The 17,449-nt window shown below is 38.6% G+C and overlaps 1 protein-coding gene across 2 annotated transcripts in view; it reads right to left on the bottom strand.

The window, feature by feature from the left end:
* Positions 1-1,761: 1,761 nt before the first annotated feature.
* prpf38b (pre-mRNA processing factor 38B) overlaps positions 1,762-17,449 on the bottom strand; it is a 31,808-nt gene continuing 16,120 nt past the window's right edge. Inside the window, exons 3-7 of one of the 2 annotated variants that reach the window (XM_087990788.1) lie at positions 9,692-9,843; positions 8,800-8,860; positions 4,202-4,219; positions 3,093-3,319; positions 1,762-3,001 (exon numbers count right to left, since the gene is read on the bottom strand). In XM_087990788.1, the coding sequence (XP_087846914.1) occupies positions 2,110-3,001; positions 3,093-3,319; positions 4,202-4,219; positions 8,800-8,860; positions 9,692-9,843 (1,350 nt within the window). In that variant the 3' untranslated portion in view covers positions 1,762-2,109. The remainder of the gene's footprint in view (positions 3,002-3,092; positions 3,320-4,201; positions 4,220-8,799; positions 8,861-9,691; positions 9,844-17,449) is intronic. The other variant, XM_043699697.2, reaches the window with a different exon arrangement.

Genomic DNA, 17,449 nt, shown 5'->3' with positions numbered 1-17,449 from the left:
ATTTTCATGCCACGAACACTTGGTTGTTGAGAACAGTGGAAGAAACATTGAACTGCATGCGCAACCTTTGCAAGTTTTTTCATAAGAAGGCATACTACAGTGAATACAGCAAGTAAAATAATTACATTTAGCAGAACCATTCCTCCAATAGTGTGTGTTGGATCTGAAAAATATAAAATTGAGGCTGAAAAAATTACCTGTGAAGCAGGTAAATGAATGGCATGGTTTTGAATGAACTTGTTAAATAAAAGCAATGGCTGACATGCCAATCAGTTGTGTAATGCCCACCCAAATATCATTTGAAGCATCTGAAGCAAAAATGTAGCCCCAAGATTTCAACAAACCGTAGCTTTCCCATGCGTTTGTCCTCTCACTCAGGGGAAAAAAAAAATTACGGCTATCTTTATAGATCACATACAGTACACCCAACACTTAGTTTCAGGCTCCAGTGCTGAAGAAACTAAGTTCTCAAGCAGAATTGGTCATCAACAGTGCTTAGCAGTTTTGCTAATCTTAAATACCTTAAAAGGTTTCCCCAAATGTCCAAATCTATAACCTCTTAACACAGTCACAAATCCTAATGTTAATAGATTTCACCTTTAAAGAATTAAGACCTCCACATTTTCTGAAATGTCCTTAATAAACTGTACATTATACACCAATATCATGTAACATTTGTCTTTCATGCACTCATGGCTAATAAGCATTCTCATCTTGATGTCACCTGACCAATGTTTCCCCTCAGTAACTGGGGAAAACATCTCTGTACAAAGTTAGGGAATTAGTATTATGTGGATCATTTATTATTTTTGTACTTGAGAATTATTCATTCATATGAGAGTCCCAAAGTAGTTAGGCATAGATGCATTGCCACTAAAACACTTCAGAGCAGGTATAAACCAGCTTTTTAACCATTTGTGAAATACCTCTTATGAGGAGGAATAATTTGAAATCTTACACTTTATTTCATTCTACTGCCACTGATTGATATTAGGTACAGAGGGTCAATGTAAATATCAGCTTTCAAAAAGTAAGCTCCAAAATCAGAATTTCTTTACTGGATCAAGATAACCTTTCTCCAATGTTATATTAAAAGTTTTCAGCAAATCACAATAAATAGATAGGCCTTCTTAGACCCTAAAACATTCCCGGACCATGAACAAATCTGTTCAACCCATTAAAACACTCTCGCTACCATCTCAAAAAAAACCCACAAAATGCATCAACTTGCTTTTCTCCTATAACCAAATTACAATGGTTTTATAAAAGTGTATTTAAGCTTGAAATTATATTTAGTCCATTAAAACTTAAATTAAATAGATCCATGCTGAATGTCACATTATAGCACTCAATGTTCTGATATTTTAAAAGAATGAACATATCATTAAATTAGTCAAGGTACAAAATGAAAATGCAAGGCCAAAAGAAAGCCTTGCAAGATATTTACTGCATAATATTAAGAAGCCAAGTCTAACTTCCTTATTCACACAATGTGATACATTTTAATACTGTGTTTTTTTTAAGTTAGCTATTTCTATGTAGAATATTTGCACGAATGCCATGGAGACAAATACCAATTTTGTGTCAATGTAATATCTCCCAAATAAAATGCCACCATCCACTTCTTTTCTAAAACTCAAAGGTTTGCATGGTCTCATCAAATAAATAAAAAAAAAACAATACAATCCTGTTGAACTTAAAGATATGTACTCAAGGGCAAGTATGTCAGGCATAAATGCTATAAGTGTATTAACACAACTGTTTTAAGTACTGGCAGTTTATTGCCCATCATACAAAATGAACCAACATGGCAATTGTGCCAATGACTAAAACTCTCAGAACATATGTACATAGTATACTTGCAAAAACATTATTTCAAACAAAAACAAATCTGTATCAACTACATTGTACAGAATAAAGTTGGTCTTGAATTACAGTGGTAAGTTGAACAGTTGGATACCAAAGGCACTTCCTACAAACAGGAAATATCATCTGCAGGCTACTGGAATTTGAAGACGTGTTTATCCTAGCCATAGCATAATTCAATTTTTAAAAAATGTTCAAAAGCAAAACAATTTATTCACTGTACAATTAGAGATTTAGAATATTTCAGTCATTGTCAGTGGTATTGCCTTGCAATAGTCCTTCTGCATTGCTTTTGTTCTCTCTTTCTGTACTGAGACTTCGGCGGCTTAGTTTGCTTGAATGGTCCTTACCATCACTGTGACTTTGCTTGTGAGATCGTTCTTTACTTTGACTGCGTTTGCGAGCTTTCTCTTTGCTATGACTACGCTGTTTCTTTATCCGTTCACCATTATTCTCATCAGTCCTTTCTCTGCTAATGCTTCTTTTATTTGATTTTTCTTTATGTTCATTTCGATGTTTAGATTTCTCTTTGCTTTTGCTTCTACTACGTTTGCTGACATGACCCCTACCAGGACTATTGCTTCTATGCCTTTTCTCTCTGCTCCTGCTTCTACTATGCCTTTTATCCTTTTTTGAATCCTTTTTATCATCCTTGTGTCTTTTTTCATCTTTTTCTCTTTTTTCTTCCTTACGTTTTCTGTCTTCAGTCTTTGATTGACTTCTTTTATCCCGGTCTCTTGATCTCTCAGAATCTTTCTCAACATTTCTGTCCCTGTCTCGATCACTCACTCTTTCTTTGTCCTTTTCATAATCTTTGTCTCGCCTTCTACTTCTTTCATTTTCCTTCTCCCTCTCTCTATCTTTTTTAGTACTTCTTTTATCTCTACTTCGACTTCTGTGGTGGTCTCTGCTTCTGCTCCGCCTACGGTCTAAACCTCGGTCTGTGCTTCTAGATTTATGTCTATCCTTCTCACTTCGCTCTCTGTCTTTTATCTGTTCTCGTTCCCTTTTCTGTCGTTCTCTCTCTCTCTCTAATTCCTTATCAAAACCAAAAGAGCCATGGCCTTCTCTATGACGGCTTCTGCTTCTAGATCGTCTAGGAGATTTACGAGGAGTAAGAGATCTTCTTGGTGACCTGAAAGAGTAAAATAAAATTGCCATATATGTTTTAAGAAGTAGCATATTTAACATATGCTGTGGCATTTAAATAATTTCAAATGCATTACCTTGAATGTCTACGCTCTGAAAGGCGCTCTGGCTCTTCCATGCTATCCTTCCCATCCTTTTTGGCAATCTTCCTTGGTCGAGTTTTAAGATACTGGTCCAAATTCTTTTGAACAGGAACTGGAATTCTTGGAAATAAGGTAGAGAACCATTCTAGTTTAGTAAGGAAAGAACGAATCATCTCTCCTATTGTCATGACGCATCCTCCACCAGCCTTTACATCAAGCTCCTGAAAAACATAACAATTATCATACTATTGGTAAAACAGATTTTTCACCTTTAATATTTGAGTTAGCATGTGAAACAATTGCAGAACCCCAGCTTTTTGATTAAGAAGAATGTACTACCTTTGATGTAAACTACTCATTTTCACATGCAGTTCTACCTGCAAAACTTTCAAGCCTATCCCAAAATTAATGTTGAGGCCTGTAATAAAATGGTTAAAAAATTAGACTGTTCCTATTGAAACTTTGTAATCCACTAACATTTTATGCAAACTGTTTTGCATGTACATGTAAAATGTTAGGTACAATCCATTCTAGGACTGACAAAGCAACCCCATAATATTTGATCTAAAGCTGAATTTTAATAATCCTGCTTGGAAAAACCTCCCACAACCCATCTTGGTAGGATTTTACAGAAATTACTTAGTGTACCAGCAATGCAAATTTAATTAGCATTTACGAAGATACAAGGATAACAGCTAAATTTGAAAACTAGGGCACGCTGTTCAATTTTCATCTTGTATGTTGTGATCCTCACTGAACTTAACATTAAAACAACTTTTTGAAGCAATAGCAAACCAACTGCCATGAAGCAGTGAGGTATTATCAATTAACATTCAATATAATATATTTTGAAACTGTATTGTCCACAATGACCATCATCTTTGGAAAAGGGTCATTACCGCATGATTGCCTCCTTGCCATGCCCTCTCACAGCTCAGGACATGTTAGTCAGCTATTGTCAGTTTCCACCTACAGTGCAAGCACACAGGAAAATCAGATTTTATTAGGCTAGCAAAACAAAAAAGACAGTCTAAACATAAAATAAGCGCTTGCACTCACACACATTAATCAATAGTGTTGCTCAGCTACATTTCCAAATTCACCTGCTGCCCAATGAAGATCTAAAGAAGAAAACAGGGCAATTAGCTTATTTGCTAGCAGTCTCAGAGCTTCATTCAACTCAGGCTCAAATTTTAATTTCCGATGGTGGCAGATGTAATCACAGGCAGAATGGTAGCTTCATGTCTTAACAGTGCATTTCAGTACACTACTTAGAGCGCGTCCAGTACTACCAAGGCACTGCAGATAGGTAAAATGGAGGGAGAATAAAAAGTACTTCTTAAACGCATTCAACAGAAACTAATGTTCTTTTTAATGTAATAGTTACTTTTGTTGGTATGAATAAATACAGTTTAAAATGTCTACGTTGTGGAGATGCTGGTATTGGACTAGGGCGGACAAGGTCATAAGTCACATGGAACCATGTTATAGTCTAACAGGTTTATTTGAAATCACAAGCTTTTGGAGCACTGCTCCTTCGTCAGGTGACTGTTGGCCTGGTGTTGTATGACTTCTGACTTTAAGTCGTCCGTGACATGGATGGAATAATTACATAACTATTAAAGTCTCTGCTGTATCACCTTTCTTTCCTTTTCCCAAAATAGGTTTAATACAACCACAAATTAACTGGATTTTAGTCTGGATGCTTTTGTGCATGTATTTTATAAGTTTCCTAATACATCTATAACTAAAATTATTACAAAAGGAACCAATCAAGACTTTAAATGCACAGCTTTAAGTAGAAGCAAAGAACAGCTAACACCAGCAAATAGTTTAAACATAGGAAATATTTAAGATATTCAGAGTAAGCTATTTGTTACACACAAAATATAAACTTGAATTAAATCAATTCAAAGAAAGATCAATTTTTTTTGCTGACATTTCATGGAAAAAGACAGAGACTACACCAGAACAAGATGTTCTCGTTAATGTTCATAATAACGTCTAGGATAGTTTTTTGCCTCATGTTATATGTTACAAGTTATGCAATTAAGAGGGATGGCGAATGAATTGTTGCATATAGGTACCAATGACCTCTGGTAATCACTGTCCAAAATTCTGTAGTGTAATAATGTACTGTTCTTTTCCCAGGAGTTAAAACAAAATTGTAAAATCTTCCTTTAAAAAAATGCAGTTATGAGTAATATCATATGAAGACCATACCTTCATGGAGTCAGAATTACCACTACTTGTTGATATAATGGTAATCTGGACTCAATTTTCTGTAACCTATAAAGCTAACAAATTAACAGCAAAATGCTGTGGTTGCTAGAAATGTGAAAATAAAGCTATAGTGATGGAAAACTCAGCATTTGTGGAAGAGAAGCTACCTTAATGAGTCAAATATGACTGCAGTTCTAAAAAACAATTATTTTCAACTTGAAATATTATGTTTCGCGCTCTGTGCAGATGCTGCCAGGTTTACTTTATCAGCACTGTTTTCATCCAATTAATATATGTGCTTACATAAAATGTGAAGATAGTAAAAATCAGGGTTTGTACTTTAACATAAAAAACAATTGTCCATGAAGTATAAACAATTTAAATTCACCAAGCTTGAGACTTATTCTGTCAAAAGATTACCTAGTAAACTTTAAACAATATGTGCAGTCGCCAGATCCAACTGTGAACCTGGTTTATTTTCAGAATTTAAGCAGAAAGTTAAGAATTTAATAGTAGCAGATATTGCAAGGCAGAGTGTGCAAAGATCTGAATGACACGCATTTCTTTTCACCATCTTTTGTAATTTAGTAACAAACTGAATAAATCCATAATTGGATTATACTGGATAAATAGCACAGAAGCAAACATTTTGGCCTACGCAGTCTAGGCCAACTTTTTAATTTCATTTTTACTTATCTAAATCCATCAATGCAACCATCTAAACCCCTTGCCCTCAGATGCATTCTATCAAAACCTTTCAGAGTTTTAATGGCTACTAATGGGTCACTATTTATTCTTCAAAAGAGACAACAGATACCCTCAATTTTTTCCTGATGGGTGCACCCAAATATTTCTGACATCCTAGTAAGTCTTCCCTGCAGTGCCCCTAAATCCTTTTATATGGTGGCCAGACTGCACACCATACAGTGTTTAATGAAGTTTTGACACACAGAACATTCACAGCTCTGCAATTCTGACTGCATTGAGAAACCATGAAAAAACTGCAAGTGATACAATGGTGTGTATAGTGTTACATGTTTAGATCACAGGAGAATCTTGATACTGGTAATGTGCCTATTCCTGATGTCTGCTAACTTTGAAGACTGCAACATGTTCATGCTTTCCTATGGTCTACATGCAGAAGGTCTGAGCCAGATTATATCCAGCAGACTGTCAGGTTTTTATCCTGACACAATAGCGGTATTGAAACCTTGGAACAACTTAGAGGGAAGGCTTTCGAACCTGACAAACCCACAGCCATTAAATTAGCTATGACAGACACGTGGAGCTGGTGATGTTTAAAGTGGAAAAGCACAGTTTGAGACACGATCAATGATGTTAAAAGAAGGATGAACTCCCTAAATCAGGAAGGATTAGCAGATATTAAATTTAAGACATAAGAGCATACAATCAGCTTATCAAAAATAAAACTTCAGCAGATTAAAGAAAGCGTCTTTCACAATCTCAGGACATCCCAATGTGCTTTCCAGCTAATGAGACACTTTAGGAAGTATAGTCACTATTGTAAAGTAGGGAAATTGTGGGAGAGCTAAGTTGCACAATGCAGAGCCTTGGTGACAGCAATGAGATACAAGAGCTGAAAATAAGTTTTAATGACTTTGGTCAGAGTACTGGGAAGAACATCCCTGATCATCATCTTACAGGAACATCTGCAAGAGATGGACAGTTCTGATTTGATGCTTAATTCTAAAGGCAGGACCTCCAAAGGTAGCAGCCCTTTAGTATTACATTTCACTGTCAGCTTTGACTAAGTGCTCAAGTCATTGTCGCAGAGTCTGAATGAACACATTTTCGAATCAATGGTGTAAATGCTACTGCTGAGTCCAGGTTAGTTGTAAGGAAGTAGTTTTCACTGTCAAACTGTGACTAAGTTGCTAGCATCTGCAGTGAATGTTGATTTTCTATACATATTCAAAGCAGTTGAGATCCTAAGAACACTTAATATCTCAACATAAAAATTGTGGCTGTTTTACTATTTATCGTGATGGCTTGCAACTAGCTTGAGATGAAGAATTTTCCAGTTTCTCCCTGAATTGGTCAACAGTTATGAAAAATTGTCACTGCTAACTCTTTCCATCCAGTATAGTGTGCACGTTACACTGTGCCAGGACAACTGTCTGTCCCTTTTTGTATGTTCAGTATCTCTATATCTAAAAAGCAACACATTTTGGAGGCAACTATATTCAGGTAGCCATAGCATGATATTCATTTTATAGTGCAGGATGTTGTTACAACAACAGCACCCAAGATCTCCCTTCACTTCCTAAACAGAGAACTAAAATGTTCTACCAAGAACCTAAGGGGTTTGTTGTCTCAACTGGCTGCATGACTGTTTTTGCCTGGTTTGAAATGCAGAGCGATGCCAACAGCATGGGTTCAATTCATGTACAAGCTGAGGTTACCACAAAGGACCCTCCTTCTAAACCTCTCACCTCACCTGAGGTATGACGACCCTCAGGTTAAATCAATACCAGTCATCTCTAACGAGAGAGCAGTTCTGTGGTCCTCTGGGACTAAGGAGACCTCGTTCAATTCTGGTCTCCTTCCTATCGGAAAGATGTTGTGAAACTTGAAAGGGTTCAGAAAAGATTACAAGGATGTTACCAGGGTTGAAGGATTTGAGTTATAGGGAGAAGCTGAATAGGCTGGGGCTGTTTTTTCTGGAGCATCGGAGGCTGAGGGGTAACCTTATAGAGGTTTATAAAATTATGAGGGGCATGGATAAGGTAAATAGGCAGAGTCTTTTCCCTGGGGTCAGGAAGTCCAGAACTAGAGAGCATAGGTTTAGGGTGAGAGGGGAAAGATATAAAAGAGAACAACGGGGCAATTTTTTCACGCAGAGGGTGGTATGTGTATGGCTGCCAGAGGAAGTGGTGGAGGCTGGTACAATTGCAACATTTAAGAAGCATTTGGATGGTATATGAATAGGAAGGGTTTGGGGGGATATGGGCCGGGTGCTGGCAGGTGGAACTAGATCGGGTTGGGATATCTGGTCAGCTTGGACGGGTTGGACCGAAGGGTCTGTTTCCATGCTGTACATCTCTGTCTCTTTTACCTCAAGTTTCCATTCTGCAATAAATCAAACTGGACTTAGCAGAGGAGTCTCTTACAAGCATTAACTGTAGTCAGCTCTACATTCCCATGAATTCAAGTCTACAGGATTCCAGAACAGTGGTTCAGTGGCTTGGAGGGTCCCCTAATTATATGACATTTGATTCTTAATGGGATCAGTCAATTTATTAAGTCACAGCATCCAGGACAAAACAAATAAAACAGAATTATGAGCACAAAACTTACTGAAAATATTACTCCTCACAGATGAATACAAACATTTACACCTACATATTAGAATGATTCAATACATAGGAGATAGATTCATTTGAAAAAAGATAAATCTAAAGTCCAACTTTTTGTCTGTAAGCCCAGACAATGAAAAACACAATCCTTGCCAACATACCTCTTCATCATCTAAAAAAGGTTCATACCAATCCCACAAATCAGCTGGGGGCTGTGTGTACCTTCAAAATAAAAGATATTCAAAATATTACAAATACACAAACAAAACAAGTTATCACTGATGGGCATGTTAAATCTGATACATTACAATTTGATATCTGCAGATCGGAGCTATATTGGCCACTTGACATAGCTCCCCAACTTATAGACTCTGGAGCCATGCTATGTCAAATGCCAGACTTAAGGAGAATTGGCAAATCACATATGCAGGAGATGGCAAATTCAGAATATCTACTTTTACCCCCAAGTAAGGCAGCAAGTGTATTTACAGGGGCTCATGCTTTAGTTACACATTTCCAAAATAAAGCACCCTTAAGAGCTTGACATTACAATTGTTTTGCATACCGAACTAAAGCATATACATACCAAATGAAGGTCCCGACTAACAAACTTATCTTTCAGACTCTTAACATCTTAACATGTGGATCCCATTTTCTGGTGCACACCCTCACAACAGTAAATCATTCCTCCGTTTCAAGCATTTTAAACAGAAAATTGTCTAGAACACTAATGTGTTGTTTAAAGTACAGCAGCCAACTATCACTGTAATACATTCAGAAGCACACTGACTGATGGCTCAAGACAAATCTCTTAAAATTCTTAAGTATAAGATGCATTGCATCAATGCTTCGTGAGTTGCTTGCAGGGAGCATTAGCATGGAGGCTTGATTCGCTGTTCAACGGTCCCTTCTACCATCACCTGCCTCATATGCCTCTGATGCTTTAGACTGGTTAAAATTAATTTTGCACAATCGACATAAACCCTACTTAGATACACGTTATTTTACATTATCTATTTTTTAGCAATTGCTCATAACAAAAAACAGACATACCGAATATACATGAATCCCAAACCTCGGATGTACGGAGAATCAGTATGTGTTATTAGACCCATCACTTGTTTACGAGTTAACTTTAGGGTAAATAGCTTGTAGAGCAGACAAAAGGCAGTAGAAACAATGCCTCCTGTTCCAACACCCCGTACCTGAAATAGGAATCAGAACACAATTTTGTATGAGCTTACATGGAATGTTATTTCAGTAAACACTTTATTTTCTCCCTTGAGACAATACTTGGATCGGAGGTGAGGTGAGAAGGATTAACTCATCATCTTCAATAATGGAGGACAGCTATTTGTTCTTAAAAATCTCAAAGAATTCATAAAGTTTATGACTGACCAGAAACCTAATTGGACCAAACACAAAAACTGTGCCTGCAGGAGATTGGATATTCTACAATTAGTGTGACCTGACTCCAGATTCCCTAAAGCCTTTGCGCCACCTACAAACAAATCTGAAAATTATAGAATACGCTGCACTTGCCAGATGAATGCAGATCCACTACATTTATGAAGTTGAACACATTCAGCACAAATCAAGCCACTTGAATGGCAGCCAGTGCATTTTAAATACTAATTTGGTCTAACATTGACACACAATGACAACGTATGTATCTACAAGATGCAATGCAGCATTTTATTAAGGTTTAACAGCGTTACACAATTAAATTGCAAACCAATTTCAGATTTTCAGTCGAGCTCATGGTGTGACGTATTTACATGTGCTAGAAGCCGCTAATTAACACACAGAACTCCATCTATGTAGTCAAAAGGAACTTATACATGCACTGCATTTTCTCATTGGGGAAAATAAAATGGGATCATGGAAACTACCAATCTCTGCTACATTCTGACAACACTGACTGATCAGAATCTACTTGCTTAACTACCTGCTCCAGCTGCACTCCCATGGCCCCAATCACTTTTTTCTCAATCTGTAAAAATTGGTGTTCCTTTTTCAAGTTTTTCTTCCCCCAATAAAAGTATTAGTTCTGATAATTGCAAGGTGAAAAGCTTCAACAAGTTCACTTCCCAAGCCCATTGCCTGGATAGAAATTGTCAGCCAGCAAATGGAAGCATCAAGGACAACATCAGCCAAATATAAAAAATAAAGCAATCATCATCCCCTTATCATAGTTTGAACAAAGCTCAGGAACACCCTCTTAGACTTGAGAGAGTCCTTGCACCATAAAGAATAACTGAAGTGGTTCAAAATGCAGTTCACCATCACTCTTTCAAAGTGAAATATAGATGTGCAATAAATGCTGCCCTTGCCTATAGGCGCATATAAACGTCTGAAATAAAATTCTATTTTTTAAACCATTGACAAAATATCAATAACCTAAACATGAACTGTATTTCTCTATATAGATACTGCCTGATTTGCTTAATGCAATTTCACTCGAGCTCACTTTATTTTGCTACAAATCAATTCATTCACTCCCTCCCAAGGAGTTGTGACCAGTGTTTCCACTGCTCATCTTATGTAGCTAGGTTTCTCCTCTTTTCAAAAAATCCTTTCCACCCACTATTTTAACACTTGCTTAAAAGGTATAAGATATCATGGCACTTCAAAGTAACTACGGGAAAGGAAGTGGCTGTAAGTAGTTAATTTTTTTAACTGGTTTAAATGGATTGAAAATATTTTCCTTGAATTGGATGTGATTTGATTCAAAATATCTACTGTCCTTCGATGATTTCCTAGGCTATTTTTCTTATAATAACATTATCCGAAGGAGATCTTGAGGTCCCGATCGAAATATTACATCAAAGACTTGTTTCCAACACTGATCGTGTCTTTTGTTTACAGTGATTAAACAGGCACTGCCTCCAAATGACTGCACTCTCTCCCGCTGCCCTCCCCCCACTCCCCAAACACTTTCACTGGAGCTCTACAGAGGGGTGTACCCTAAACCCAGTTTCCCCAGGTAATCTCTTCAACATCATCCTGTATAGTGCAAACGCAGAACCGGTCAAAAAATTGCAGTAAAGAGTTGTGTGTGTGTGCTCCATTTGGAGACTCATCCCCAAAAACGCAGCAATCTTGTTGTTCGTATCCAGTCTAGCTTCCCTGGAGAGGGGGCAGGGTGGACGGATGGCTGCTGCCTTGTCTCCTGAATGTGGAGCAGACTTAAAAAAAAACTTCAAAACTCAGAGGAAAGGCATATTATCCGAACGAAACTGTGCCCACCCATCTCGTTCGGATAATCGAGGTTCCTCTAATTACGCAGGTATTCTGAAAAACCAGCAGCAGTTTACTATGACAACAACCTACACAAAAAACCTGGAGAGAATATGATTGAAGTTGTTACTAACTTATGCAGAGGTTGACACATAAAATAAACGCTTAAGTGATTGAGTCTTGTTACTTCATAATCGGATATACTGACAGTACAAGTCGTTCTGGAGGGCAACTGCATGAATTCTGTAGGTATGTTAATATCATAAACAATTTTAATGACTTCAACAAATGACAGGTACTTTGATAACTTTACATGTGGGTAGGAATTCTACTACAAGTTGCCAATCCATAATACAGTAAAAATAATTTAAGTTTAAATATGTGCAATTTCATAAACTGCAAATTTATTAGAAAACGTTTTTGAATTTAAGTTTAAATTTGAAAGAGGAAAATTAAACATTTGCAGTCAATTAGAGGTGCTGGAGGAAGAAAGGTGTTTCAGAATACACAAAGCATCATTTTGAAACAGATCAGACACAAGAAACACAATTGGGAAGCATCCAAAACTAATAGGAACAACTTTGTTAATTGTGCAATTCCTGTTGAACAAGAAGTCAGAATAACTGTTGGCTAGATTAAGACTTAATTAAGGTCAAACTAAAGCAAACAAAACAATTCAGAGTTTCAACCAGGTGAAGCAGGATGAATTCACTCCTAACTATTTAATCCTTTTGGTTGGCCAACAAGATTTTGTTTGCTCTAACGTACAGCAAATTTCACTTCAATTAAAATACAGTTCACTCGTTCACCAATATCAAAACTAAAGAGCCAATTGCAAGATTTCTCAAGTGAAGGAGCAATTTACAAATCCTGAGAAAATAAGCATCAAAATAAAACTGCTATAAAAGGTGATAATGTCTAGTACAAAAAGAAAAAATAATATGCAGTTTAAAAATCCTGTGCCCTTGAGGCGTTCAATGAAACATGAGATAAAGGTTATTTAATCGACATCTTGCATCCTCCGCACTAGCAAATGTTGCCGGTTTTCTTTGAATTCTTGATGAATAGATGTTTTTCCAATGTGAACCCAGCGTCAGCAGAACTTACAAAAGTAGCATACATGCCTCTGTCATTCAATCCAATTGCGGCTTCTGCTCACTTTCCTCACGAGCTCCTGTATCCTTTGACTCAAATTGTTAATTAAGAATCTATATATGCATTAAACATATTCACCAATTCTACAATCGAAAATACTGTCCAGGAAAAAAATTCCACAAACTCTCAATCCTCAAATAAACTCCTAACTCATTCTTAAATGGAAAATTCCTTATTTTTGAACTGTTTCCTCTAGGTCTAAGCATCTGCACAGGGAAACATCCTTGAAACAATACATTAATATACAATAAACAACACAGTCAAACCAAAATGCGCCTACAAGAAAGGATAATGGCAGTTTATGAATCATCAATAGCACTGCAAACATTGGAGATACAAATTAATCTTTACAAAGATACAAAAAGGAGTACAAACGTTGGTCATTTGACTCCATGTTGAGTCATAATGATCTACACTGAATGTCCTGACACAGGAGGCACATGGCGGGAGGGAAGGGAAAAAGGGGAAAAGGGAGGGAAGGAAGGAAGGAAGGAAGGAAGGAAAGAGAAAACCTGCACAGTTACTGCCTTTGCTGTTGTTGAATTCATGTGTCGCTGGACATTGGACTGCATCTTCACAACTAATCTTGGAGGATCCGGTTTGGGCGGTTCACAACACAGAATCAGATAAATAAATTGTTGTTGTAAGTCTGTCCAACAGGAAGGCTGTATTAGTGAGTACAGTGGGTTTTTTCTTGATTATATGTTTTTGGAGATAAGTCTTTTGATTAAACTTAAAATACAAGCCATAGCTCTTAATTTAACCTGGTGCAGTGTGTTGCAGAGGAATAAGACGGTGTTATTTTCTGGGTCTGTAGATTGTGAAGGAGCAAAAATGGCCTTTGCAGTGATATGTACTTCTTGTCGGATGTGGAAGTTTAAAGAGAGTTTAACGGTTACTGCGGATTATATCTGCCATAAATGCTGTTGGATGCGAATCTTATCAGATCGAGTGGATCGGTTGGAGAGACAGATAGAAGTGATGAGGACTTTGCAACAACAACAGTATGTGATAGATGGCAGTTATGGGGGGGGGGGGGGGGGGGGCGATTTCTCAGATACAGTCACATAGATGGGTTAACTCCAGGAAGGGTAAGAGAGGTCGGCACCTAGGGCAGGAGTCTTTTGTGGATATACCCATTTCAAACAGGTATTCTGTTTTGGAAAATGTAGGGGGTGATGGATTCTCAGGGGAACGTAGCACGAACAGCCAAGTTTCTGATATTGATACTGGCACTAATGCAATGAGGGGTACGTCAGCCTCCAAGAGATCAATTGTGCTGGGGATTCTGTAGTCAGAGGTACAGACAGACGTTTCTGTGGCCAGCAGAGAAAAAGCAGAATAGTGTGTTGTTTCCCTGGTGCCAGGATCAAGGATGTCTCAGAGAGGGTGCAAAATGTTCTCACGGGGGAGAGGGGCCAGCAAGAGGTCATTGTCCACATTGGAACCAACGATATAGGAAGGGAAGAGGTTGAGATTCTGAAGGGAGATTACAGAGAGTTAGGCAGAAATTTAAAAAGGAGGTCCTCAAGGGTAGTAGTATCTGGATTACTCCCAGTGCTACAAGCTAGTGAGGGCAGGAAAGGAGGATAGAGGAGATGAATGCATGGCTGAGGAGCTGGTGTATGGGAGAAGGATTCACATTTTTGGATCATTGGAATCTCTTCTGGGGTAGAAGTGAACTGTACAAGAAGGACGGATTGCACCTAAATTGGAAGGGGATACTGGCAGGGAAATTTGCTAGAACTGCTTGGGAGGATTTAAACTAGTAAGGTGGGGGCGGGGTAGGACCCAGGGAGATAGTGAGGAAAGAGATCAATCTGAGACTGGTACAGTTGAGAACAGAAGTGAATCAAACAGTCAGGGCAGGCAGGGACAAGGTAGGACTGATAAATTAAACTGCATTTATTTCAATGCAAGGGGCCTAACAGGGAAGGCAGATGAACTCAGGGCATGGTTAGGAACATGGGACTGGGATATCATAGCAATTAAAGAAACATGGCTCAGGGATGGGCAGGACTGGCAGCTTAATGTTCGAGGATACAAATGCTACAGGAAGAATAGAAAGGGAGGCAAGAGAGGAGGGGGGAGTGGCATTTTTGATAAAGGATAGCATTACAGCTGTGCTGAGGGAGGATATTCCCAGAAATACATCCAGGGAAGTTATTTGGGGGTGGAACTGAGAAAGAAGAAAGGGATAATCACCTTATTGGGATGGTATTATCGACCCCCCTAATAGTCAGAGGGAAATTGAGCAACAAACGTGTAAGGAGATCTCAGCTAGCTGTAAGAATAATAGGGTAGTTATGGTCAGGGATTTTAACTTTCCAAACATTTGACTGGGACTGCCATAGTGTTAAAGGTTTAGATGGAGAGGAATTTCTTAAGTGCATACAAGACAATTTTCTCATTCAGTATGTGGCTGTACCTACTAGAGAAGGTGCTAGGTGACTGAGGAGTCAGTGGGGGAGCACTTTGGGGCCAGTGACCATAATTCTATTCGTTTTAAAATCATGATGGAAAAAGGATAGGACAGATCTAAAAGTTGAAGTTCTAAATTGGAGAAAGGCCAATTTTTATGATATTAGGCAAGAACTTTCAAAAGCTGATTGGAGGCAGATGTTGGCAGGTAAAGGGACGGCTAGAAAATGGGAAGCCTTCAGAAATGAGATAACGAGAATCCAGAGAAAGTATATTCCTGTCAGGGTGAAAGGGAAGGCTGGTAGGTATAGGGAATGCTGGATGACTAAAGAAATTGAGGGTTTGGTTAAGAAAAAGAAGGAAGCATATGTCAGATATAGACAGGATAGATCGAGTGAATCCTTAGAGTATAAAAGAAGTAGGAGTATACTTAAGAGAGAAATCAGGAGGGCAAAACGGAGACATGAGATAGCGTTGGCAAATAGAATTAAGGAGAATCCAAAGGGTTTTTACAAATATATTAAGGACAAAATATTAGGGAGAGAATAGGGCCCCTCAAAGATCAGCAAGGCGGCCTTTTTGTGCAGCCACAGAAAATGGGGGAGATGCTAAATGAATATTTTGCATTAGTATTTAAAGTGGAAAAGGATGTGGAAGATATAGACTGTAGGGAAAAAGATGGTGACATCTTGCAAAATGTCCAGATTACAGAGAAGGAAGTGGTGGATGACTTGAAACGGTTAAAGGTGGATAAATCCCCAGGACCTGATCAGGTGTATCCAAGAACTCTGTGGGAAGCTAGAGAAGTGATTGCTGGGCCTCTTGCGGAGATATTTGTATTATCGGTAGTCACAGGTGAGGTGCCAGAAGACTGGAGGTTGGCAAATGTGGTGCCACTGTTTAAGAAGGGCGGTAAAGACAAGCCAGGGAACGATAGACCAGTGAGCCTGACCTCAGTGGAGGGCAAGTTGTTGGAGGGAATCCTGAGGGACAGGATGTACATGTATTTGGAAAGGCAAGGACTGATTAGGGATAGTCAACATGGCTTTGTGCATGGGAAATCATGTCTCACAAACTTGATTTAGTTTTTTGAAGAAGTAAAAAAGAAGATTGATGAGGGCAGAGCAGTAGATGTGATCTACATGGACTTCAGTAAGGCGTTCGACAAGGTTCCCCATGGGAGACTGATTAGCAAGGTTAGATTTCACTGAATACAGGGAGAACTAGCCATTTGGGCACAGAGGTAGAAGACCTTTGGTGGTGGAGGGCTGTTTTTCAGATTGGAGGCCTGTGACCAGTGGAGTGCCACAAGGATCGGTGCTGGGTCGTCTACTTTTTGACATTTACATAAATGATTTGGATGCGAGCATAAGAGGTACAGTTAGTAAGTTTGCAGATGACACCAAAATTGGAGGTGTAGTGGACAGCGAAGAGGGTTACCTCAGATTACAACAGGATCTGGACCAGATGGACTAATGGGCTGAGAAGTGGCAGATGGAGTTTAATTCAGATAAATGCGAGGTGCTGCATTTTGGGAAAGCAAATCTTAGCAGGACCTATACACTTAATGGTAAGGTCCTAGGGAGTGTTGCTGAACAAAGAGACCTTGGAGTGCAGGTTCATAGCTCCTTGAAAGTGGAGTCGCAGGTAGACAGAATAGTGAAGGCGGCGTTTGGTATGTTTTCCTTTACTGGTCAAAGTATCGAGTACAGGAGTTGGGAGGTCATGTTGCGGCTGTACAGGATATTGGTTCGGACACTGTTGGAATATTGCGTGAAATTCTGGTCTCCTTCCTATCGGAGAGATGTTGTGAAACTCGAAAGGGTTCAGGAAAGATTTACAATGATGTTGCCAGGGTTGGAGGATTTAAACCATCGGGAGAGACTGAACAGGCTGGGGCTGTTTTCCCTGGAGCATCAGGGGTTGCGGGGTAACCTGATAGAGGTTTACAAAATTATGACTATCTATTTATCCTATCCATGCCTAAGTCTTTTC

This window comes from Chiloscyllium plagiosum, unplaced genomic scaffold (assembly GCF_037043375.1).
Source record: "Chiloscyllium plagiosum isolate Xiang-an unplaced genomic scaffold, Cpla_swu_hap1 HiC_scaffold_9, whole genome shotgun sequence".
Classification (NCBI taxonomy): domain Eukaryota; kingdom Metazoa; phylum Chordata; class Chondrichthyes; order Orectolobiformes; family Hemiscylliidae; genus Chiloscyllium; species Chiloscyllium plagiosum.
The sequence above is the reverse complement of the archived record's forward strand: the minus strand, read 5'-3'. Positions and strand labels throughout refer to the sequence as shown.